This window comes from Cavia porcellus, unplaced genomic scaffold (genome assembly GCF_034190915.1).
Source record: "Cavia porcellus strain 051 isolate PalLab524CR breed Dunkin Hartley unplaced genomic scaffold, mCavPor4.1 scaffold_31, whole genome shotgun sequence".
Lineage (NCBI taxonomy): Eukaryota > Metazoa > Chordata > Mammalia > Rodentia > Caviidae > Cavia > Cavia porcellus.
Genome location: NW_026947514.1, coordinates 1,814,517 through 1,837,383, shown reverse-complemented (window position 1 = coordinate 1,837,383; position 22,867 = coordinate 1,814,517). Strand labels below are relative to the sequence as shown.

Sequence of the window (22,867 nt, the reverse complement as noted above, 5' to 3'; positions counted from 1 at the left end):
GCCCCTCAGCGCCACCGCCTTCCCTCCCCGCCCTCCGCCGCGCGGCCGCGCCCTCCCGCCGACCCGGAGCGCCGCAGAGCCGAGCGCTGCGCAAGCCCGGCCGGCGCCCGAGCTCCGACCCCAGCCCGGCCGGCCGCCCAGCCCGCGGCCCGTAGCCAACCAGGGCGCGGCCAGCTCGGCGCAGCCAACCAACGCCGGGCCGGCCACCACCGCGCTGACCTCAGCGCGCCGCCCCGCCCTCGGCCCGCGGCCAGCCGGCGGAGCGGTCCTCGCGGCTCTCCGTAGGACCCTGACCGGGGGCGGGGCGACGAGTGGGCTGCTGAGATTGCGGGCCGGCGCGTGCGCAGGGGTGCCTGGGCGGGTCGCGCATCGTTCTGCGCTTGCGCACGTCTCGGGCAGAGGGGTGCGGGGCAGACGAGATGGGTGTACAGCGTCTCAGCTTGGGCGTGTGAGGTCCGCGCAGGAAGACCCCGGCGCCGCGGAGCTAAAGCCCGAGGGGCGCGGCTCTGCCGCGTAGTGTGGATCTCGGAACCAATCCCTAGACTCATAACTTAGGGTGACCCTCTGGTCTCTAGGCTGGGTTTGCCCAGGTAGATGGTGGACTTCTCACGCACAACAAAGCTCGGGTTTGGGAGAGAACGGGCAGGCCTGGCAGGGGGTTGTGGGGGAGCAAGGAGGGGCTTGGGACCCGGGAGCTAAAGAACCCTGTGGCCAGGCGACCTCCGGAGACCCCTGCTGGGCCTCAACTGCCTGGAAGAGTCCGGGAATCCGGTGGCCTGCTAAGAAGTGTGCCCAGCTGTTCGTATAAGTAAACGTCCAGACTGGCCCTTTAAGATCAGCGCGTTTCTCTGTTTGTACAGAGATAGATGAAATAGAATGAGTTAGTGGTTGGGGGAGGGAGAGTGCACAAGGTCTCACCTTGTAGTCCAGGCTGGCCTGGAACTTGCTCTCTTCTTTCAGCTGAGATTGCAGGTGTGCACCACCACCGTGTCCAGTTTACCAAGGTAAAAGTTTACTAGGTTATAACTTTAGTTTTTAAAATGCGGCCAGAAACAATCCAGTACTGGAGGTCAGACTGGTGGTTCCCTTTGGAGGATGCCAGATGGAAGGGGGATGTGGGAGGATAGGAAGCTCTGTACCTTCGTCAGACCTTTCGGTTATCTGGGGTTATACATACATAAAAATTAACCAGCCTGTACATACTACCGTGTGTTTACCATGTGTGTGTGACACTACGATATTTAAATAGGGGAGGGAGGACGCAGAGAAAAATCACCTGGCCCAAAGCAAAAGCTTCCCCCTAGTTTCCTTAGGTAAAGACCATATTGTTTATTTTAGCTTTTAAGTAGAGTGGTCATGTTTCTGTATAGACCACAGTCTCCCTAATTCATCCTCATCCCAGTGGGGTCCGGTGGGCCAATCTGTTCTCACTTCTGGACCCAGCAGCTTCTGCCTGACCCTCCAGCCTGTTCCTTACCCGCTCCAGTCTGAGTCCAGTCTCACTGGCTGCACCTGTTTGTGATACCTCCTGTCTCAGGGCCTTTGCACTTGTCAGCCTTTGTCCTTTGGGTCCCTCTCCTTGCTGCCTTACCCCAAAACTCCTTCCACATTGTACCTCAGTGAGCCTTGCCAAACTTCCTGGAAGAAATCAGGTCCTGAAGGTTTCTTTCTTGGCACATGAGACAGTGGGTCTGGAACTAAAACGTTTCTGTGCCTCAGTTTCCCCAGGTAGAAAAAGTAAGACCTACTGAGCACTTAGCACAGCATTTGGCTCATGCTAAATGCACACACACTGATGTCTGCTATGGAGGATTAGAGTTGCGTCAGACCCCAGGGAACTAAACTAGCCTTGAGCTCTGGCTCTTAGCCACAGACCAAGTGAGCCCAGATGGACGTGTGCTCAAGCACCTATGAGATTCTCCTGCATCCTTACAACGACTTTCCAGGTGAAGTCGGGTGAGTGGCACATGTGTAATACCAGGACTAAGAAGGGCAGAGGCAGGAGGTTTGCAAGTTGGTCTCCCACCTTGGGAACTTACTGAGCACTTGTCTCAAAAAATATAAAGGAAAAAGACAAAAAAACAATAAAAATAAAAATAAAAGATAAAAAATTGGCTGAGTAGATAGCCTAGTACTAAGGCCTTCTGTTCAGCCCACAGTCCTGGGAGAAAAAAAACAACAAAAACATAACTCATAATAAAGAGATAATCAAAACTAACCTAGAGCGGGGCATGGCAGCACACACCTATTATAATCCCATCACTCAGGAGGCTGAGGCAGAAAGATTACTGTGAGTTCAAGGCCAGCCTGAACTATGTAGTGAGAACCTGCCTCAAAAAAGAAGTGGAAAAATGAAGTGTGTACTTGCAAATTTAATTTTGTAATTGCAAAGGTTCCAATTCAGCCAGGTGAGTGCATTAATCTTATTTTATTATATTACTTTAAAAAAAACCTCAACCTCAGTACTTCCAACTAATTTTGAATTTTTGCTCCTTCTCACTTTGCACACCAGGTTTATTAAAAGAATACTTTCTTTTTTGGGGCTGGGAATTTAGCTCACTGGCATAAGTGCCTGCCTTGCAAGTGTGTGGTCATGAGTTCGATCCCGGGTACCGATAAAAAAAAAAAAAAGAATAGTTTCTTTCTAATTTTAGGACCACACAGTAAATTTCTTTTTATTCCAGCTAAGTATCAGAGAGACAGCCCTTCTGTAATGACCCTGCAAAGCTTGGAATACCACCGCAAAGCCTAAAGCTGTAGTTTTCCGTTAACCTCCAACCATACTTTTCATTCTGGTGAAATGCTATGCCTGCCTTTCTTTTGCCTAACCTCCTCCCTTTGTGGCTCAGCATTATATAACATCTTCTAATTCAGCCACTTTTAGAAATGTCTATAAACATTGAAGTTTTAAAAATCTTATTTATTCTATACTGTGGCACTCGACATTTAAAAAAAGTAACAGTATTTTTTTGCCATATTTTAAATTCCTAAATCTTCCTCTTTTTATAAAATAGATTTTTAAAAAAACATGCACGATACTTGATAGCCATCTTGAGATTTTCCAAGTAGCACTTTCCACCTTGTGTGAGCTTTTCCGGATCATTTGCTGGGCACACTCCTCCAGGGCCACCAGCTTTCAGTGGCACACAGAAAAAAGCGAGTATGCCTCTAAGTCCAGCCATCTGAACTTCATAGCCCGGATTTTAAGCTTTTGAAAGTGTGAGAAGCAGCCAGAGAAGTTCTGGGGTGCAAGTTCTGGTGGGAGAGGGTGTCCTCAGGGTTTAGAGTGAGTCCGTGCCCTCTTCTGCCAACAACTCTATTCTCAAGGGCAGCTGCTGGGTCTTAGATGAAGCCAGATGCCTGGGACCATGGAACCATGCAACCCAAACTATCTGTCCATTGAAAAAGAGATGTTATTTACTCTCTCCCAAGACCAGATTCCATTGTAAAATTAGGCTGGGCCCAGACAAATCTGGAAGGAACAAGTCAGTGTCAGGAGCAGATAGCTTAGACGTCCGTGATATTTACTCTGACTGTTGTGCTAACTTCTTAATCTACCGCTGTGCACTCAGGGGTAGTCGATTGAGGTGAAAAATGTGAACCTGCCATTAAGATTGGTCTGCACAGCCAGGTGTGGTGGTACACCCCTGCAAGCCCAGCACTGAGGGAAGCTGACACAGGAGGATTGCAAGTGAAGGAGGGGATTCAGTGAGACCTTGTCACCAGACAAAAGGAGGGAGAGGGGCTGAGGATATAGTTCAGTGCAAAGGCTCCGCTTTCAGTCCCACAAAACACCAAAAGAAAAATGCAAATCCACATGGTGTCTGGCTCAGCCCGAGGTGGATGGCCACTGCGTGACACACCCGGGGGAAGCCTTGAGGTGTTGAAGAGAAATCCTACCAGAAAGCAAGACCTTCGTGTTGCTCCACATGGGTTGGCCAGCCAATGAGAGGCCTGGAAAAGATATGTATTTCCCAGCCTGGGGGCAGGGAAAGGCAAGCAAATGGGACGGGTGGTCTCAAAATGCCACTCACTGTTGGAGGAGCCTCTCAGCACTCAGGGTGACAGGATAGCTCATTCCCACCCCGCTTCCCCTCCCCAGCGTTTGTTCAAAGGTCCCACATATGAGTGACCGGGGAACAGGGTAGAAGCTACACAGGGGCCAGCAGCACAGACTTCCCTCACCCAGCCCGACTGGGCCTCCTAAGGTTGAAAGTCCCATCTCCAGTCTGTCCCCATGGCCCTCCCCAGGGCACTGGGCTGGTGACCTTAGGCCCTGTCCATCACGGCCTCTTACAGTTCAGGCACAGACTTGACTTCCGGCCACATCACTAGCAAGGTATGTGTGCAATGATACAATAGAGTGACTTCTCTCTTGAAAAAGAAAGTCAATACCAGGCTGCCACTACCACCTAGAATCCCAGTGCTCTCGGAGGCTGAGTCAGGAAGACTGAAAGATGGAGTCCAGACTGGCCAGTGTAGTCACTTAGTGTGACTCTTGTCTCAAAATAAAAAATAAACAAGGCCGGGGATAGCTCAATGCACAGACCCTCTGTTATATTTCAGTACTTACTGGAAGAGGAGGGAGAGCCAGACAGACAGACAGACACTAAATAACTAAATATCCATACAAGCAGACAGACAAATATGGCATATCCAGAATATGGAAATCCATGTTACCACTACAAAAATGACACAGGCCCACTTATTCCATCAACCCAGGGTTGCTGAACACATGCCCCACAATGACACCAAAAGACTCCCAGAATTAATAACCAAATTCAGCAAAGTAGCAGGATAGAAAATCAACACATGAAAAAAATTAGTGGCATTCCTGTATATCGATAATGAATTCACCAAGAAAGAAATTAGGAAAACAATACCATTCATGGTAGCATCAAGAAAAAGTAGGAATTGAAGCGAGACATGGTGGTGCATGCCTGTGATCCCAGCACTCAATAGGCTGAGGCAGGGGGATTGTTGCAAATTCAGGACCAGCCTGGGCTACAAAGTGAGCTCAAGGCCAGCCTGAACTTCACAGTGAGGCCTTGTCTCAAAAAGACAAAAAAAAAATTAGGAATTGATAGCTGGTGAAAAAAAAAAAAGAATGAAAGAAAGAGAAAAAGAAAAAGAAGAGAAAGAAAGGAAAGAAAAGAAAGAAAAATTAAGAATTAACCTAGCCAAAAAAGTGAAAGATCTCTGCAATGAAAATTATATTACTCTGAAAAAGGAGATTGAAGTGAACCAGAAAATGAAAAGCATCCCATCTCCCGCAGAGGCAGAACCAATAGTCAAGATGGCTACATTTCCAAAACTGATATAGTCTCAGTCATAATCAAAATACCAGTGACATTTCCCACAGATCTAGAGAAAACAATCCTAAAATTTATATGGAACCCAGAATACAAAAACCAATCCTGGGTAACAAAAGCAAAACAAGACACATCACATACTGGATTTGGAATTCTATTACAAAGCTACAGCCATAAAAAACAACAAGGTACCAGCACAAAAGCAGACCTGTGAATCAATGGGACAGAGTAGAGGATACAGAAATTACCCCAGGCACAGTCAGCTATCTGCTCTTTGACAAAGGAGCAAAAAACATATTGGAAGAAAGACTCTTTAATAAATGGTGCTGGGAAAACTGGCTCTTCACATGCAGAAGATGGAATCTAGACCCACATCTCTCACCATGTACTGAACTAAAATCAAAAGGGATCAAATATCTAAATATTAAAATAAGCACTTAATCAGCTGAAAAATAAAATAAGTAAAACTCTTGAAGGTGTTGGAAAGGACTTTGAACAGAACCCAAGTGCACAGGAAATAATGTCAACACATAGTATCAAGTCAAATTTAAAACTTCACACAACAAAAGAAACAACCAACAGAGTAAAGAGACAACCTATAGAATCGGAAGAAAATTTGCCAGTACACTATTATCTAGGGCTATTATCTTGAACACAATATGTACAGAATTGAAAAAATTAGAACTCCCCCAAAGTAAAAGACCCAATCAAGAAATGAGAAACTGAAATGAACAGACACTTCAGAAGAAGAAATACAAATAAAAACATGGAAATATTCTCAATATCCCTGGCCATTAGAGAAATGCAAATAAAATAATACTGAGATTCCATCTTACTCCGGAAAAAAAGGCCATCATTGAGAAATCAATTGTACCAGAAGTGGGGTTGTTGGCATGTCTGTACCTTCCAAGTGGTTGGAAGGTACTTATAGGAAGAGTTTAGAAAGCTTTAAGGCTATCACCTGAAAGATTAGAGCTGAAATGCCTTAGGCTGCTCTGTATAGAAGGTTCTGGTCAAAGCTCTGAAGACCAGAAAGCTAATAAAAATTCTGCCAGTAAGCTGGGCTTGTTGGTGCATGCCTGTAATCCCAGCATTGGGGAAGCTGAGTCAGGAGGATCACTGCAAGTTTGAGACCAGCCTGGGCTATAAAGAGAGCTCAAGTCCAGCCTGAACTGCTTAGTAAGACCCTGTCACAAAAAAAATCCTGCCAATAAAGACCAAGCTCAAGAGATTTCTGCTGGGAAGGACTGCTTTGGTTGTTGGATTCCAGATGACGTATGCTATGGCTTGGCAGAAAGTTCCTCTGTGTTTTGCTCTTGTGCACAGACTTTGCCTGAGACTAAGATTAAGGATGATAGACTAATTAATCTTGCAGAAGAAATTTCAAGACAGACTAATGTTGAGGCTGTAGCATAGCTATCATTGGGGGCTTTTAGCCAGTTCTATGTTGAGAATCAAGAGCAAAGAGCCCAACAGGATGATTTAAAACATTGCAAATTTGACCAGAATGAAAGATCTAATAAAGCTGTGGGCTGAAAATATAGAGCTGAGAAAATCTCCATTGCTTGCTAAAGGCATCACAAAATGCAGCAAGTCTTGAACCTTTGTAGCCTCAAACCTGCAAAAGTGAAAGACTTGGCTTTGAGGTGAAAGCTGCAGAGCACCTTGTTCCAGAATGGTGACAGCACAAAAAAATTTGTTCCTCAGAATTGGATTCAGAGTACTGAAAAATCCAGGCACTCGACCCTTACAGCCGAGAGAGAGGAAAGCCTGACTACTACTCCAGCTGGCAGCAGACCGCAGCATCACCCACATGGTGCTGGTTTTAGGTGCATACAAGAGTTCTGAGGTTAAAAAGGCTGCCAACTTGATTTCAGTAGGCCTAGGAGGCCAGGCAGTGTGTTCCTAGGAGGGCAGTGTGTGAAGCTGAGAATGTGAAGCCAAAGGTGCAGTGGAGACACCAGAAGTTTGGAAAAGCCCGGAGTGTGGATCATCTAAGGAAAGCTGCAGGGAGAGAGCAAAGCAGGCCTGAGAGAGGTGAAGGGTCTACAAGCACCAGAAGTGCTATAGCAGTAGAGTCACACAAGCCCTTTGGAGCTCACAATTTGCCACAAATTGCTTCAGATGCTGAATATGGAACTACAGGACTTAATATTTGCCCTCCTGGATTTTGGACTTGCTTTTGTCCCAATCCTTTGTACCATCCTGTGTTTGTAATTTTTGGAATGGGGATGTTTATCTTGTGACGCTGAACATTGAAAGTGTTTGACTTTGTTTTCATTTGCACAGGGTCTTGCAGCTCAGAGTGTACCTTACATTTACGAGGAGGAGACTTGGGACTTGGACTTTTCAGCAGTGCTGAGACTGTTATGACTTTGCAACTCTTGCAGATGGACTAAATGTCTTTTACATAAAGGGATGCACATTAATCTTTGGGGGGCCAAGAACAAAATGTTATGATTCTAAAATAATATAATGTTGAGAGACTTAATACTGGTTCTTAAGAATTGTTACACCTGCAATATAAGGTTTTAGTTATAAAATTATAAAAAATAAACGTCATTGTATGTGCAGGCTGATTTAAAGAAATGTGTCTGTTTGCCAAATTGCCAATCAGTGGATTGTGATGATTAAGGCACTGTGTCAACCTGAGAAACTTTGAAGTTTAACTAAGCCACTTCCTAACTAAGTAGCAGGTAGGGCCCTTCTTTGGAAACATCCTCAGTCTGTGCAGGAGGAAAGTATGCAGGTGGTGTAAGTGCTACACCCACCCTAGTGGGGCTGACCTGCTTACAATGTGAGGGATTAAGAGAAGCTTGCTCCCCTACACCCATTTTGCTCTTGTTACTTTGCTGTCTTCTGCTGCCATGAACTGTTGCCCTCAGCCATGCCACCCTGCCTTGGAGCCAGCTGAGGATGGACTGAAACCTCCACAAACTGTGAGCTAAATAAACCTTTCCTTCCTTCATTTTGGGTGCTAGGTATTTTGTCCCTAACATCGAAAGAAAAGTAACCAAGACACAAGGAGACAGATCTTTTGCAAAAGGAACCAAAAATGGAGGAGGAAGGGTAGGTAGGGGAAAGGGAAGTACAAAGAATTGAGAGGTACCATCTTCACATTCCAGCTCCCCACAATGAAGGAATCATTGTGTAGCACAAACATGGACTAAAATAGTGTTTCAGCCCACAGCATGGTGGGTAACAAGGGAGAATTGTAAGGATCAGCACCCAGTAGTAGGCTGGGAGGGCTCGGAGGATGGGCACTCACTGACTGAAACCCCAGATAATGGGACCCCCTAAGGGGGTGGAGGTGAGGGGTAGTGACAGGCCTGGGAAGGTTCCACAGGGAAGCAGCATGGCATAGCATGGGGCAGAGGTGCCAGCTGCAGCACTGGACAGGCCGAGAGCCCGGACTGAGCCAGGCCCCAGAGCATCAGCCTGGCCCTGCCTGCCTGCCATGGTCCACCGGCCCTATGGCACTGCTGCTCTTGGCCAGGGCTCCTGAGGTTTCAGCTCCAGACACCCCTGGCTGCAGGTCTCCCTGACATTGCTAACACCTGAGCTGCCCACAGTGAGGACTTGGAAGGCCAGGGGCCTGGGCTGTACCCCAGGATCAGACACAAAGGAAGTGCCATGTTAACGTCAGGGCACAAGAGAAGGGCAGGCATGCAGGGCCTCCTCCAGGAGCTGGATGTGGGGAAAGGGGCGGGATTGAGAGCTGTTGTCATAGAGGCCCAAGGAGCCAGGGTCCCCCCCAGGAGACCCCAGCAGCCCCCAGGGAGGGCAGCTAGGCTGGGGACAACTCCTGTCGGAGTGGGAACATCAGCCTGACACATGGGTTTAAAATACAGCCTCAAACATGCATGCCAGCCAGGCCCACAGGAAACAACTGGCACCCCAGATTAGCATTATTCGAGCGAGCGCTGGAGAGAAGTTTGGTGACAGAGGAAAAGATAGGGGCCAAAAGACAATGCAGGAAGGACCTGGCTGTGTTCCAGGTCTTGTGATCCCCTCCCCAGCCATCTCCACCTCAGCCTGCTACACACAGGTGCAAATCAAGGAGGGCCCTGCTGGGGGACATGGGGTGGGAGGGAGGGAGAGAGGTGGGAAGTTTGTCCTCCGGGCTCCTCAGGGCCCCTGGCAGTGTCCCCATTAAAGGCCACCCTGCTGTCCAGGCAGGCAAATGGCTGGTTCCAGTCTCTACTAGTCCAGGAAGCCATGCAGCCCTGAGACTCGGTGATGCTGAAACCCCAGATCCTCATCTGAGCTCAGGGAGGTCACCATGCAGTCCACAGTCACAACGGGCATGGGACTGCAGAGTCCTCCAGTCACAGAGGGCAGTGGTAACAGTGATGACGAGTGGGCAGAGCCGAACCCGACCTGACTGTGCTGCCCCTCCTGACCTCAGCCCTTCAGTGCTCAGGAGCCCTGCGTGGCTCCTCATTGCCCAGAGAAGAGGGCAAGATCCCAGCCTGGCACCCGGGGCCTTTGGTCTGGGCCTTCCCTTCCCAGAGCCTAAAGCTTACCATGCTACCCAGGTTGGAGGGGTGCAGCAGGGCCAGAAGTCAGGATGGGGGCGTCTGGGGTTCCCACAGGACTGCAGATGCGTCAGTGCCTGCTCTGCACACTAGGCTCTAACACACAGGAGACCTGGGAGAGGGGCACTCAGGAGTCACCCTTATTTCACAGCAGGCAAACTGAGGCTTGGGAGGCTGAGTAGCTGAGACTCAGTGGCAGGTCCTGGCTCACTCACCACCAATTGCCCCAAAGCAGCTCCCCTGGGGACCTCAGGGAAAGCACTCTCCTCTCAGTCCCTCTCCGGCCGCTCCCTTCTGCTCCACAACACAGGGAAGCAGCTTAGAGCGGGCACCATCCCACCTCCCACCTCGTGGCACACAGTGAGCTGAGTGAGCCCAGACTGCGCGGAGCCTGTGGCCAGCAGAACCCTGGGCACAGGAGGCCCGAGGGACAGTGTGGCCTGTTGTGGACAGATGGGACCTGGAAGGACAGGGTGAGGACCCTCTTGTCTTCCGGTCTCACTGCCACCATCTGCTTCTCAAGGTGTAATCTCCAGGTGGGAGAGCAGCAGCACCTGGGGACTCAGGTGGAGGCCAGGAGCCTAGCAAGGGGAGGAACCAGCCCCCACCTTCAGGGTCCCCACTTCCCCAGGTGACCCCGCTTCTTGCCCCTAGGCCCTACCTCCCCCAATAGCACCAGGTCGAGGGACCAAGCTGCCATCATGGGGCCCTTAGAGGACATTCAGGCCCAAACAACACCATCCCTCCCAGCCAGGGTTGAGTGAGAACGGATTTAGGGGCCTCAGAGTGACCTCTGCTTTGGACACTGCTTGGGCAGATTCTTCCTCATCTGCAGAAATCGGGGAAGGGATAATGATTGTCATTGCCTCCCGACAGACAAGGTGCACACTCCAACGCGCCAGCCGCAGCGCCATCGGTATTGGCCTGGCCGCCCTCATGTGCCCCCCTTCCACACCCAGTGTGCATCCTCGGGACCCACCGGTGTCAGACAACATGGTCCACATAGGAGTTCCGGGCTGGCACTCTCCAGTGGTGCCTGGTGCTGCAGGCTGGCCGGCGTCACAGTGCCTTTGGAGGAGATGCCAGGCCAGAGCGCTGGCCTGCCCGGCTGGGTCACTGCCCAGGTAGAAAGACTGGGTGGGGGATGAATGGGGAGGCTTGGACTGCTGGGAGGGGCCGTGTACCTCTCTAGGGTCACACGTGGACAGTTGTTTCTCCTGGCTGTACCAGGGCACAGAGGCTGGGCAGGATGGGGCAGGCAGGCTGGCAGGCCCCACCCTGTGGCCCTGCCATGCTGGCCTTGAACAACCCCTGTCCCAAGCTATAGGTGGGGTTGGAGTGGGTGGGGCTGTCCTCTACCTGTGGAGCCTGGTCACAGCTTTGCCGAGGCACACAAAGACTTCACCAGACCCCCAGGCCTCGCCAGCCAGAATGATGGCTCGAGAGACTTCGGGGTGGGCAGACTCTGGGGGCCCTGGGCGATACCCACCCTGGTCCTGTGGAGCCACAGCAGGAGGAAGGAGAACTGGGATCCCCCAGGGGCAGCTGGCCAGCTCTGCCCTTTGCAGCTGTGTGGCTGGGACAAGGCACTTGTCCTCTCAGTCTCAGTATCAGGGGACAGAGGGCAACTGGCTGAAGGTCCCCCGCCTCCACTGGGGTGCAGCTGACTGTGTGCTCTGAAGGGTGTGGGGAGGAGTCTGACTCCCCACCCCCCACAGCAGGCAGCTGTGACTCACAGGTGGCCCAGGTGACCCCACAGCTGGAGCTCCACCGTGTGCTGCCCTCCATGGCCCTGGTGGCTTCCTCTGTCTCTGTACTGGTTTCCTCCTCTGGAAGGGGGTGATATTCAGTGGACAAAGGATGAGACCTAGACACAGGCCGAGTACTGGGTGGCATCTGCCTCGAGGCAGGGCGGGAGCTCAGTGACTCCCCCTCCTGCCAGACCGGTTCTGTGCTGTGCGCTGGTGCCAGCGTGAGGCGCTGCCCTTCCCCTTTGCACCTGTCACCACAGGCTGGGTCTGTCCCATCTCTGTGAACAGCAGCTGTCCTGAGTGGCTGTCTGTCTGGTGGCTGTGGGTTTGGGCTGTGTCCAGGCATGAGGGTCCCCGAGTCCTCAGGGGCTCTAGAGACCACCTGCTCACCCACCCAGAGCCAGGCACAAACCCCTGTATAAACCGTATGCGACTGGTGAGGCCACAGGAAGACCAGGGCGTAGGGGTGGGGAGCGATGATCTTGCCCTAGGACGTGGCCTTGGGCAACTCCCTCCCCTGCTCTGGTCACCTCCCACGCCTCCCCTGCTACCCTGTCAGTCGCCCTTCCCACCGAGCTTTGTCCTTGGGTTCAACCTCCATCTTCTCTGGTCGCCTGTCCCCCTGTGCTGTCCTCCGGGCCATCTGGCTGCAGCCCGGGACCCACTAATCGGAGATCCTGTCACCCTTCGCTCTGCCGGAGGTGGAGGGATGCCCCCGGCCTCAACTTCCCCGCCTGTCTCACTGAGACGGTAGCGCTCGGCCACAAGTCTGTCCGACTTCCCCTCCTTGAGCATCAGTCTCCCTGGCTGTACCAGAGGGCCGCGCGGGGTGGGACAGCACCGTCCACCCGGTTGCTCTGCCCTGGCGTCGGGGCGCGGACGGGGGGCCTCGGGAGGAGACGCGGGGCGAAGGCGCAGGCTGCACAGGGGCTGCGTCTGTGGCCTCCCCGGGCTGCGCCTGGCGCGCGTGGCCGGCCGCGAGGTGGCGCAGAGAGGACGCGGCCCCGGGGATGCAGCGCTCCTTCACTAGGGTATTTTCTAATCTCCGAAATCTGATTATTGAGGTCCAGAAGCTTTGTCCAGCTGGGACACTAAAAGTCCCCGCCTGTGGTCCCCGCGGGCCGGGAGTCCGGTCGTGCTACCAGCTGTGGCCACCAGAGGGCGACAGAGCACGGCGGGCTGCGCGCCACGCTCGCGTGGTGGGGGGGGGGCGGTCAGCGGGGGCGCGGTCAGAGGGGGGCGCGGTCAGTGGGGGGCTCGAGGCAGCCGCAGACTCAGCATGGCCTGAGTGGCCCTTACCCTCTTTGCAGTGCACTGTCCTGAGGACACACAGCCCCGCCGCGATGCGCCCCACTCCGTGGGCTCCGCCGCTGTCACTCTCTTGTGGGGTCGCCACGGTGGGGCAGGACAGAGGAAGACCAGGATCCCAGACAGGAGCAGGGTGGGCTCCAGGCGGCTCTGCAGGCTGAACCCAGTCTGGGTGCCCCGGGGCAGCAAAGGCCCCTGGGCACTTGTGTGAGCTCTGTCATCTGCACCTCCCCTCAGCTGACACCTAGGTGACACCAACACCTTAGGTGACAGCTGACACCCACCACACTCAGGAAGAAGGAAGAAGGAAGAAGGCCAAGTGTCTGGGGGCTGGGTGGAAAGCGATGGGTGGAGTTTGACACCAGGGCCTGGGCTAGGGCAAGAGGCGGCCTGTATCCCCGGAGCCCAGTGGCCTGGATCTGACCTACTGGGCACACTGTGACCCTGGGCCGAGCCCCGTCCTTGAGAGGTAGAGGTGAGCGTCTAGGGCTCCTTCCGAGGAACTTAGCTAACTGGGTGCTCATCTGTGGAGAATGGGTGCCTGCTGGCCTCAGCAAGGACCCTCAGTTAGCCTTGGCCCCTCCCTGCCCCACACCGCATTGCCACATTGCATACTTTGTGCCACCCCCTTTCCAGTCTCGCTCCCCTTCTCCCCCCTGGCCCTCTGACTCTCCTGACCCGTAAGGTGCTCTCCCCCTCCTGCCTTGACATGTGGAGAGCCTGGCTCAGCCATGTCCAGAGACAGAGCATGGACATCTCCATGCGGTGTACACTTTTTACACTGCCCTTCCTCTCCATACTGCAGGGTGGTGGTGGTGTGTGAATCTAGGGTCTTCACACTGAGCCATGTCCCCAACCCCTTTTTGATTTTGAGATAAATTCTTCCCAAATTACCCAGGCTGGGCAAACTTGCAATCTGCCTGCTTCAGCCTCCAGAGTGCCTGAGCTTACAGTGTGCACCACCATACCTGGCTGTTTGGTCCTTTTAGTCTGCTTACTCTTTAATGCCTCCGGCATCCAGCACAGACACCAAATGGTGAGTGTATACTGTTTACTAGATACCCTGCTGGGCTCCCTAGTGGACCGGTCAGTGGAGATGTGTAACCCCACTGGCTCTTAGGCCCACGGGTTCGAGAGCTCCGGGTCCAGCAGCTGCTCAGCCTCAGAGGAGGAAGTCAGAAAAGTGAGGGATCGAAGGATGCAGCACCAGTCCAGGTCCAAGTTAGAAGCTAAAGGGGAAGCCGGTGCTCACGGTGACCCGGGAGACTCCAGCTCGGCCCCAGCAGAACATTCGTCTCTTTCCCGTTTGTTCTGTCCAGGTCATGGCCTGTGGGCTGGGACCACCCACATCGGTGGGTCTTCTCCTGAAGGTGGCTGCCTGCGCTGCATCATCCAGAGCCACCAGGACTATGCTCCAGGATCACGTGGCACAGGCACAAATAGTAATGATTAGGAATAAAGGGAAGTGTAGGCTATGAATTCCTGGGTCCAGGAATGGTGATAGAAATGAGTGATGGAGACACAGAAGTGAAAGCAGTTGATTGGTGCTTCTGTTTTGCAAGTACAAGAAGAAAACAGATGGGTGAGGTACTAGGGTTGACAGGTGATGGACGCAGTGGTGGAACGAGTGCGAGCCCAGTAGATAGACGCGGGGGTGTGGCTGCAGAGGAACTGGCAGCCTGGCACACGATGGCAGCTGGTTAATAGTACGACCGTCTGGTAAGTGGACAGATGGAGGCATGGATCGGTCCAGATGCTGACCTGACGGGCTGGATGGATTCTGAATGAACTGTGAGTGGCAGATGAACTGCAGGCCATTGCTGGGTGAGTCGTGCCGGTTTAGGTGGGAGGTGGATAAACAGTATGAGGGTGATCATGGTGGATCGATCTATCCCCAGAGGGTGGGTGGACAGATGAGGCTAAGTGTTAATGGATGTAGGACTGATCGTGAGAGCTGGACAGGTGGGGTCAGGTGGAAGCTGGATGGTGGCTTGTGGTACATGAGTGGGGAACAGATGACAAATAAGTGGACAGTTGTAACTGGATGGATAGGAGGGTGTGGATTATTGCCAGGAAGTGCAGAGGGGAGGGAGTTGGCCACTGGATAGGGAGATGGAGATTCATAAAGTTGGCTGCATGGGAAGGTGAATGGGTAGAGATGGAGAGATGGAGGGTGGGTGGAGGGAGGTGAGTGGAATATGATAAATAAATGGCCTCACGGTACAAATGGGCAGTCGGTGAATGGACAGTCAGCACTAGATGGGCGTGTTGCATGGTGAGTGCGTGTAGGTGGATGGGTCTCGGAGGATGAAGGCTCTCTGCCCTGTCCTCAGCGGCTGGAGCACTGCTGGGCACACAGACAACACTGGATCTAATTTTTTAGAATGGATGGATAGCAATAGATGGAGGTGACACTGGGACAGACTCAGGGTGCAGAGTGAATTGCGGCTAGACAATGGACATGTAGATGGACTGAGGGTCTTATGAACTGGACACTGAATGGATAGGAGATAACAGACAGTGGGTGGTAGGTGGATGAATGGAAGGATTGGAGTGGTAGAGCTAAGAATGGAGGAGCAGTGGTGAAGGACAGATGGACGTCGCCTGCGGGTGGAGGCTAGTGGGTAACTCTGGCAGGTGGATCGTGGACGGATAATGGAGTGAAGGTGAGGATGAGTGGTAGATGGGCAGATAGTTGTCTCTTTCAGCCCTGGATGTGGAACTTGGGGGCACTCTACCATTGAGCTACAGCCCTACCCTCTTTTTATTTTATTTCTTGGTACCAGGGATTGAACTCATGACCTTGCCCTTGCCAGGCAGGCACTTATTCCACTGAGCTAAATCTCTTTTTTTGCAGTTTTTTTTTTTTAATCGGTACTGGGGATGGAACTCACGACTGCCTGCTTGCAAGGCAGGTGCTTATGCTGCTGAGCTAAATCCCCAGCCCTCCACTGAGCTAAATCTCCAGCTTCTTTATGTTTTTTCTTTTCTCTCTCTCTTTTTTTTTTTTTTTTTTTTTTGAGACAAGATCTGGCTAAGTTTGAGCCTGGCCTCAAATTTAGGATCCTCCCGCTTCAGCTTCTCTGAGTAGCTGGGATTACCCGAGTGTGCCACAGCACTCAGCATGGTTGCCAAACATGGTGGAGAGCGGTCACCCACCCTCTGCATGGGTGGCAGATACACGAACGGTGAATGAATGTTGGCTTGAGGGGATTTTCACATGTGCTGGTGCCCGGTAAACTGGGGGTGTGGCTGGCGCGTGCCCACTGATGGGGATGGTGCAGGCTGGAAGGTGATGGATTGCTGGACGGGGGGTGGGGTTAGAGTGTGGCCGGTAGGTGGACACTGGGTCACTGATGATGGGTGTCAGGTGGTTGTTGTCCCATGGTGGTTGAAGGGTGACTGGGTGGCAGAAGATGACCGGGAGGGGATGGCAGCAGGACAGTGGCAGGATACACAGATGTTGGAAGCCAGGTGTTAAGTAGCCTTGGTGGCCGACAGTTGCTGGGCAGCTGAGGGATTCATGGGTGGGAGATGGTGGCCCTCACCTCAGGGGGGCTCCTGGGCTCCAGCTGATGAGGCTGGATGTGCCGGGGCTGTTTGGCTACTTTGGGGGAAGAAGACGGGAAGGAGCTCAGGGGCGATGCCACGTCCCAGTTTGGTGCTTTCCGTGTCCTCTTTGTTGCTCCCTTCTGTTGTCCCAGGTGGACCTGTCGTGTCCTCTTCCTACGGATCTGGCCCGCCTAATCCCGCGCCTCAGATCTCTGAGCGCTGACTTTGGGGAGCCCAGTCTGCAAGGGCCGGGGTCAGGCTGGGGAGGCCGAGGCCCTGCGTGGGGGAGCTGGCATCGCCTGGGCCACGGTTTGGGGCGCCCCACCCCGTGGCGGAGGGCGTGAGTGTGAACGAGGCGCGTGGGTGGAAAGCGCGGGAGGCGAGAGCGCGCGGGGAGCGAGGAGACCCAGCCCAGCGAGCGTGGAGACCCAGCCTGGCGAGCGTGACTGTGAGTGCGGGGCGCCCCGCGGACCCTGGCGGCCAGGCGCGGGCTGGGAGGGCGTGAGGTACGGGGCTCCGTGGCGAAGGCGCGGGGTGGGCTCCGCGGTCAGCCCGGCTCTGCACACCTGGCCTGCGCACCTGCAGCGGCTGCGGGTGGGCGGAGGAGGAGGGGCTGAGGGGGGGAGGAGGCGAAGGGGGGAGGAAGGGAGGGGAGATGGCCGTGGGCGCTGCGACTGGACAGCTCCGCCGCCGCTTCCCGCTGACCTCTCTCGCTTTGCCTGCTCCCGCCCGCAGTCCCTCACCCTGTCTGACGGGTCCCCAGACCTCTCTCTGCGCTCCAGCCAGGCCATCCTGGGCTCTGGCTGAAGTTCGAGGGAGCTGAGCGGAGCAGTGGGAGGAGGGCCTGCGGGGACCGGCTGCACACCTGGGTGGCTGCTCGCACCCCTTCCCCAGGCTGTGGGCTGCGTGGACCTGAGCCGACCCCAGCTTGCCCTCCCCTTGCTGGGGGCTCATGGCACCCCTTCCCAGAGCCCAGTGCTACTGGCACTGCTGCCCTCCCTGGTGCTCCCCCCTGCCAGACCTCATCTCTGTGTCTGCCTGAACCACAGTGTAGGTGGGGTCTGAGGCCCGGCCAGGGACACAGCAGAGCTTGGCCTGGAGGCTGGAGATGGCGGCTGTGGCCCGCGTGGGTGGGCATTGCCAAGTGCAGAGAGGAGAAGGTCTGGGGCCTGTGAGCTGGGTCTTGAGGGCCTGGCCCTGAGGTGTGCAGTGAGTCTCTCTGTTTCTGTCTGTCTGTCCTTGCTTCTCTGTCTGTTTCTCTGTCTCCGTTTCTCTCTCTCTCTCTCTGTTTCAGGCCTGGGCCTCTTGGCTCCTGGCTGGTGGGAACAGCCACAGGCCCTGGCCCGGCCTGCAGCAGTCCAAGGTGGGTGTGGCTGAGCAGCTTGAAGCCTCTGGCAGGCAAGGCATCCACAAGCCTTCCCTGTTTTAGTGTGGCGGCGGCAGCATGAGCACCCCGCAGTCCATGGTATCCGAGGGAGGCCCGACTAAGGGCACCGGGAGCCCAGCAGGGAAGGTGAGTGGCCAGGGTGCTCTGTGTGGGACGGGAGGGAGCCAGGCTCCGGCCAGACCACGACCTTGGGCATGTCTGTCCTCCCTGCTGCCCTCAGGTTACCGGCACAAGTTGGGATACAGTTGCTTGTTTGTTTATTTATTTATTTACCTATTTATTGAGAGAGGATCTCACCAGGTAGCCCAGGTTGGCCTGGAATTTGTGGTGATCCTCCTGCCTCAGCCTCTTGACTGCTGGGATTATAGGCGTGTGCCACCATGCCTGGCCAGTTGCTCTTTTATAGAAGTCTGGTGAATAAAGCAATTAGAGGCAAGCCAGCCCTGCTCACTCAGCACCCACTCTGGCCCTGGGGATACCAGGGCTGTTCCCCAAGCCCAGAGCACACTTTGCTGGCTGTATGGTTGTGCAGGGCCAGAGCCCCAACCTGCGGGGACTGAGGCATGAGAAAGTGTGGGCAGGTGTCCACACAGCAAAACCCGAGTCCTGGCACAAAGGAATGGAGCCCTGGGATGCTGAGCCCCAGCGGGGCTGGGAACAGCGGGTCCATGCCCAGACAGCTGCCTGGAGTGGGCTTGCATCTGGGTCTCAGGCACAGCCACCCAGCAGGCCCTGCTGGCTTGGGCACCAACCCTGTCCAGGGTGCAGTCTGGAAATGGCACAGGGGCAGAGCCGTCCAATCTGCTCTTCAGTCCTCAGGTAACACATCCTGGGGGCACATATGGCTCCACACATCAGGGTCCCCCGTGGCACCTGGTTAAAGAGGCTTCTGGGCAGAGCCAGGAGCATGCTTTGAGGTCTGCTGTCAGCTGCCAAGGCAATGTCAGGACTGCTTGGCAGTGTACTGCCTGCTGGGCACCTGCCCTTCCTTGGGGCACCTGTGCCTGGGGGGGAAAGTGTACCTGCCCCAGCTGCCATTATAGCCCCAAGAGATGGGGGTGTGGCTCCAGGAAGGAGCTGTCCAGGCAGGAGCTGGGGCACCAGAAATGGTGGGGTTCCGAGGTCTTGCCACAGCCTCTGCCTCCAGAGGCCTTGAATGGGAGGCGGAGACACTGAGGGCACCCGGAGGGCTGGTGTGGGCACTGAACAATGATCGAGTGCCAGAGCTCAGGTTGCCGTGGCAACGCCTTCCAGTGGCTCCTCTGAGCAGAGGGAGAGGGCCAAGAGCCCAGCAGGGAAGACCCTAATGAGGGGCTTCGAGGGCTCGGGTGCTGGCAGTGGCTGGGGTGCACGCTCCCTGAGAGGAGCTCTTGAGGACTTCTCTCCAGTCTCAGGGTGTCTGCAGTGGGGGCCTGTGGGGCTGAGCCTGGGGGGTATGAACCGGCTCCCCAGGACCCCGCAGGCCCCCAGACTCAGCCCTGTCCTGGGGATCTGAGCTGGCAAGTACCTGGGACCTGACATCGCCCTCACCTTGCCCACCCTCCTGTAGGCTGCAGCTGGTACCCGGGAGAAGGGGCCTCGCCTGGCCCATCGGCTGCCCTCCATTGTAGTGGAGCCCAGTGAGGCAGGAGCTGTGGAAAGTGGGGAGCTGCGCTGGCCCCCAGAGGGCATCCAGAAGGGTCCCCCTCAGAGCCTGGCTGCTGCTGGTGAGTCCTGGGCTGCCCACAGGGGTGCTGAGACGGGCATTGTCATCTGGATGAGAAGCGAGGCCTCCCTGGTGCCTGGGCCTGGCCTGGCCTCCCCTCCACCTTCCTGCAGCCTGGGGCCCCAGGAAGGGCACAGCCAGCTAGTCCCCGCCTCTCCACCCTGACCTCCATTGGAGACTTTGGACCTGCACTGGTGCGCTGCCCCCAGGCCTTGGATGGCCAGGGTACTGCAGCACGGAGGACGTGGTGGCCCTGTGGCTGCTCCTGTCCTGGCAGCAGGTGCCACGTTTAAAGACTGGAGCCTTCACAGGACTGTGGGGCAAGAGGGTCACAGAGCCAGGTCTGAGGCACAGGAAGGTGGGTGGTGGGGCCCCCGGGAGGAAATGCAAGGGCTGAACTTGGCCCTGAAGCCCCTGAGGGTTCTCCCCTTGAGGAGGAAATGAATTCAGCCCCACCCACAGTCTGGCTGTTGCTCCCTGTCCCCAGCCTTAGCCCTGAGGCAGTGTCTCCCTAACCCCATGTCCCCAGCCCCTGTCTCTGCCCCAACCCCGTCATCCTCTGCCAGCCTCCTTCCAGTGCCCAGGCTGTCACTGGGGACGGCCCTTCAGGTGACCTCTGGGTCTTGGGCTCTGGAGAGATCCTGGTGTCCTGGGCCACCTTCACTCTGCCGCCCCTTCTCTCTGTAGAAGAGGGGAGCCACTCCCAGAGCTGTCCCCATCCTCCCTGGAGCTGGGTGGCCATCTCCCCTGAGGCAGAGTGTGTGCCCTTGCCTGTGTGCCTGTCCCAGGTTCACCTTGGACCTCTGGTACCCGCCATGGCTGTAGCCCCACAACATCCAGACTTTTTTATCTTGGCAGCCCTCTCCTCGAGTCAGCCAGGAGCACCAGCGGATGAGGCTGACAGTGAGTGTGCCGGCTCCAGAGACCAGGCACCCCCCGCCCAGTGACAGATGAGGATGTGACGTGGCTCTGCTGATTGCTGGGAGAGCCTCAGTGCCAGGGCTGCAGGCACAGTGGAGGTGGGCCTGCCTGCACAGCAGGCAGCAGAGCCTCCCACCTCACTAGGCCTGGCCAGGACCTCGGCCCCTGCCACATACCGCCACCGCACAGGCCTAGCACATACCCTCCTCACTCAGCAGATTGAAGCAGAAATAAAGGCACTTGCTGGTGGCCAGTAGGCATCCTTGGAGTGGACGGCAGGGGCTGAGGATGGTCCTGGACCCAGGGTGCCAGGTGGGGGCCTGTGTGGGTGTTAGGCATGCAGGGTGGCAGGGCTAGAAGACTGAAGGGTGGTGTCGTCCAGGACTGTGGTGTTTACTGCTCCATGTCGCTGTTCTGGACTCTCCCAGCTTGGGCTGCCTAGACGGGACTAGCCGCTTCTAAGTGGCCTCCCTGTCCCTTCCTGGGAGCCACCAAGCTGGCCATAGAACCCAGGTGGGACGCTGGAATGGGAAGCAGCTCCTTCTGTCCTTTCAGGGGTGTCGTTCCTCCAAAATGTCCATTGACAAGGTCCTGTGGCTCTGTCCTGGAGCAGGAGGAGCCTGGCTCTGGGACAGGAAGCTGATCCCTGTCCAGGGTTCCTTCCCTCCCATCCTGGGCCCGGCCCTTGGCCAGTCTGAGCCAGACCTGAGGACGCTGCTGTGTGCGCAGGTACGCTCAGACCAAAGCACAGGCTGGGGGCTGGAGGGGAGGTGGGGACATGGCCCCTCATCTCCTGGCATCCCACTAGCCCCAGGGTGCATAAGACCTCTCTCCAACCCCCAAAAGCTGGCACAGTGGGAGCCACGCGTGATTTTAAATGCGGGCTCCAGCTGGAGTACTGCTCGAGATGTCCCTGGGTCCTCTGTCGTCACAGCTTAGCAGAGGTGCCGGGCGTCTGGTGTCCTTCCTGTGGGGAAGCAGCAGGCGAAGACGGTGGGAGGAGGCAGGGGAGGCGCAGACCGGCCTCGGAAGTGTGGGCAACACACACGTGGGTGCGGGGTGACACGTGGGTGCGGGGTGTGGACCCGACCAGCAGAATGCGGCGAGGCGAGACAGGGATTTCTACCCCCAGACAAACACGGCGCCACCTGGGACTGAACTCCAGGTCGCCTGAGATCCAGCCTGGGCAGGTCTGCGCTGCAGACTTGCTGAGCTCGCCACCTGCCGGTGGTCCCAAAGGGGAAAGAGCCAGTCCCGAAACTGGGATCCGACGGGCCCGAGCGCGCAGGGCTGGGGCAGCCGGGGGCGGGGCCAGTGAGGACTCTCCCTGCAGCGCCTCCTGGCGGCGACCTGGGTCACTGCGGAGAGGCGTCTTCATGCCGCAGCCCGGAGGGGCGTAGGACCGAGCTGGAGCTCGCACCGGGTGCTGGGCGGGTGAAAGCGCCTTCCGTGCCTGCGTTCCACACGGGACGGCGCCGCTCGCCATCCACAACCACCCCACGACAGGCAGGCATGTTGGGGGGGCTTCTCCCCGCCCTTTTCTACCTGCAAACAGGTGCTCAGCGAACACAACCCTAGCGACACCCCCCATTTTACAGAGGGGGGTAAACTGAGGCCAGGAGACCCAGCTACCTCTCCCTCTCAGCGCCCCCGCTTTGCCTTCTCCTGTCCCGCAGGTCAGCCTGCCCCTGGCTCCTGAGACAAGGCTGGGACTTTTCCACAGGGATTTTTACTGAGAAAGTTGGGGGGAAACCACATGGAAATAGAATAAAAAAGACTTGGCTTGAGCAGGCCTGGGTAGCTTCTGAGAGTTGGGGCAGCGCTTGGGAGTAGCCCCCAGGCCCTGGGCCCCACAGGCTGCCGACGCGCCCGTGGCTGGGATGGAGGTGCCAGGCCCCAGTGTGACCTGCTGCAGTCCTGGTCTCTGCCAGCCTGGGCCTCGAGGCGGCAACCCGGAAAGTTCCCTCGGGACCCTAGCTCTGCTTCTGCAGCTGTGACAGCGGGGCGGCAGGACACGCTGAGGGAAAGACCTTCAGCCGGGATCAGCTCTCAACCTGAACGGAGAGACACACATACACGCACACGCACACACCGTGGAAGCCGGAGGAGGGGCTGGCGTCTTGGGTGGTCTGCTGAGGGCTTCCTGGAGGATGTGTGGGGGTCTTGTCTGAGGGCCTGTGTGTGGGTGACAGTGGGCGCCACAGTGCCCAGTATCTTGCAGTAAATGCTGCTGTCCCCCATCCTTAGGCTGAACTCTGAATCCCAGACCTCCTTAAGAAATAGGGTCTTTAAGGAGATCCCTAAATTACAGCACGGGTCTGTAATCCTAGCACTTAGGAGGCCGAGGCAGGAGGACTTATGCAAATTGGAAGCCAGCCTATACTAGATAGCAA

At 55.6% G+C, this 22,867-nt stretch overlaps 1 protein-coding gene across 3 annotated transcripts; it reads left to right on the top strand.

Moving 5' to 3' along the window:
• Positions 1-16,310: 16,310 nt before the first annotated feature.
• Positions 16,311-20,727, top strand: Lbhd2 (LBH domain containing 2). 3 transcript variants are annotated; one of them, XM_063241311.1, is made up of 4 exons: positions 16,311-16,909; positions 17,891-17,974; positions 19,398-19,554; positions 20,412-20,727. In XM_063241311.1, the coding sequence occupies exons 2-4, from the start codon at positions 17,906-17,908 to the stop codon at positions 20,498-20,500; spliced, it is 315 nt and encodes a 104-aa protein (XP_063097381.1). In that variant the 5' UTR covers positions 16,311-16,909; positions 17,891-17,905; the 3' UTR covers positions 20,501-20,727. The 3 variants fall into 3 exon arrangements, with proteins under 3 accessions (XP_063097381.1, XP_063097382.1, XP_023417865.2); XM_063241312.1 differs by lacking the exon at positions 16,311-16,909 and adding an exon at positions 17,120-17,663; XM_023562097.2 differs by lacking the exon at positions 16,311-16,909 and adding an exon at positions 17,121-17,663 and having other exon boundaries at positions 17,756-17,974.
• The last annotated feature ends 2,140 nt before the right edge of the window (positions 20,728-22,867 follow it).

Excerpts from the sequence above, each read along its gene's own strand:
- Lbhd2 (XM_063241311.1), top strand. The coding sequence starts at position 17,906 with ATGAGCACCCCGCAGTCCATGGTATCCGAGGGAGGCCCGACTAAGGGC. Across the intron at positions 17,975-19,397 it reads CCGGGAGCCCAGCAGGGAAG|GCTGCAGCTGGTACCCGGGA; the intron begins GTGAGTGGCCAG and ends ACCCTCCTGTAG. Across the intron at positions 19,555-20,411 it reads TCAGAGCCTGGCTGCTGCTG|CCCTCTCCTCGAGTCAGCCA; the intron begins GTGAGTCCTGGG and ends TTATCTTGGCAG.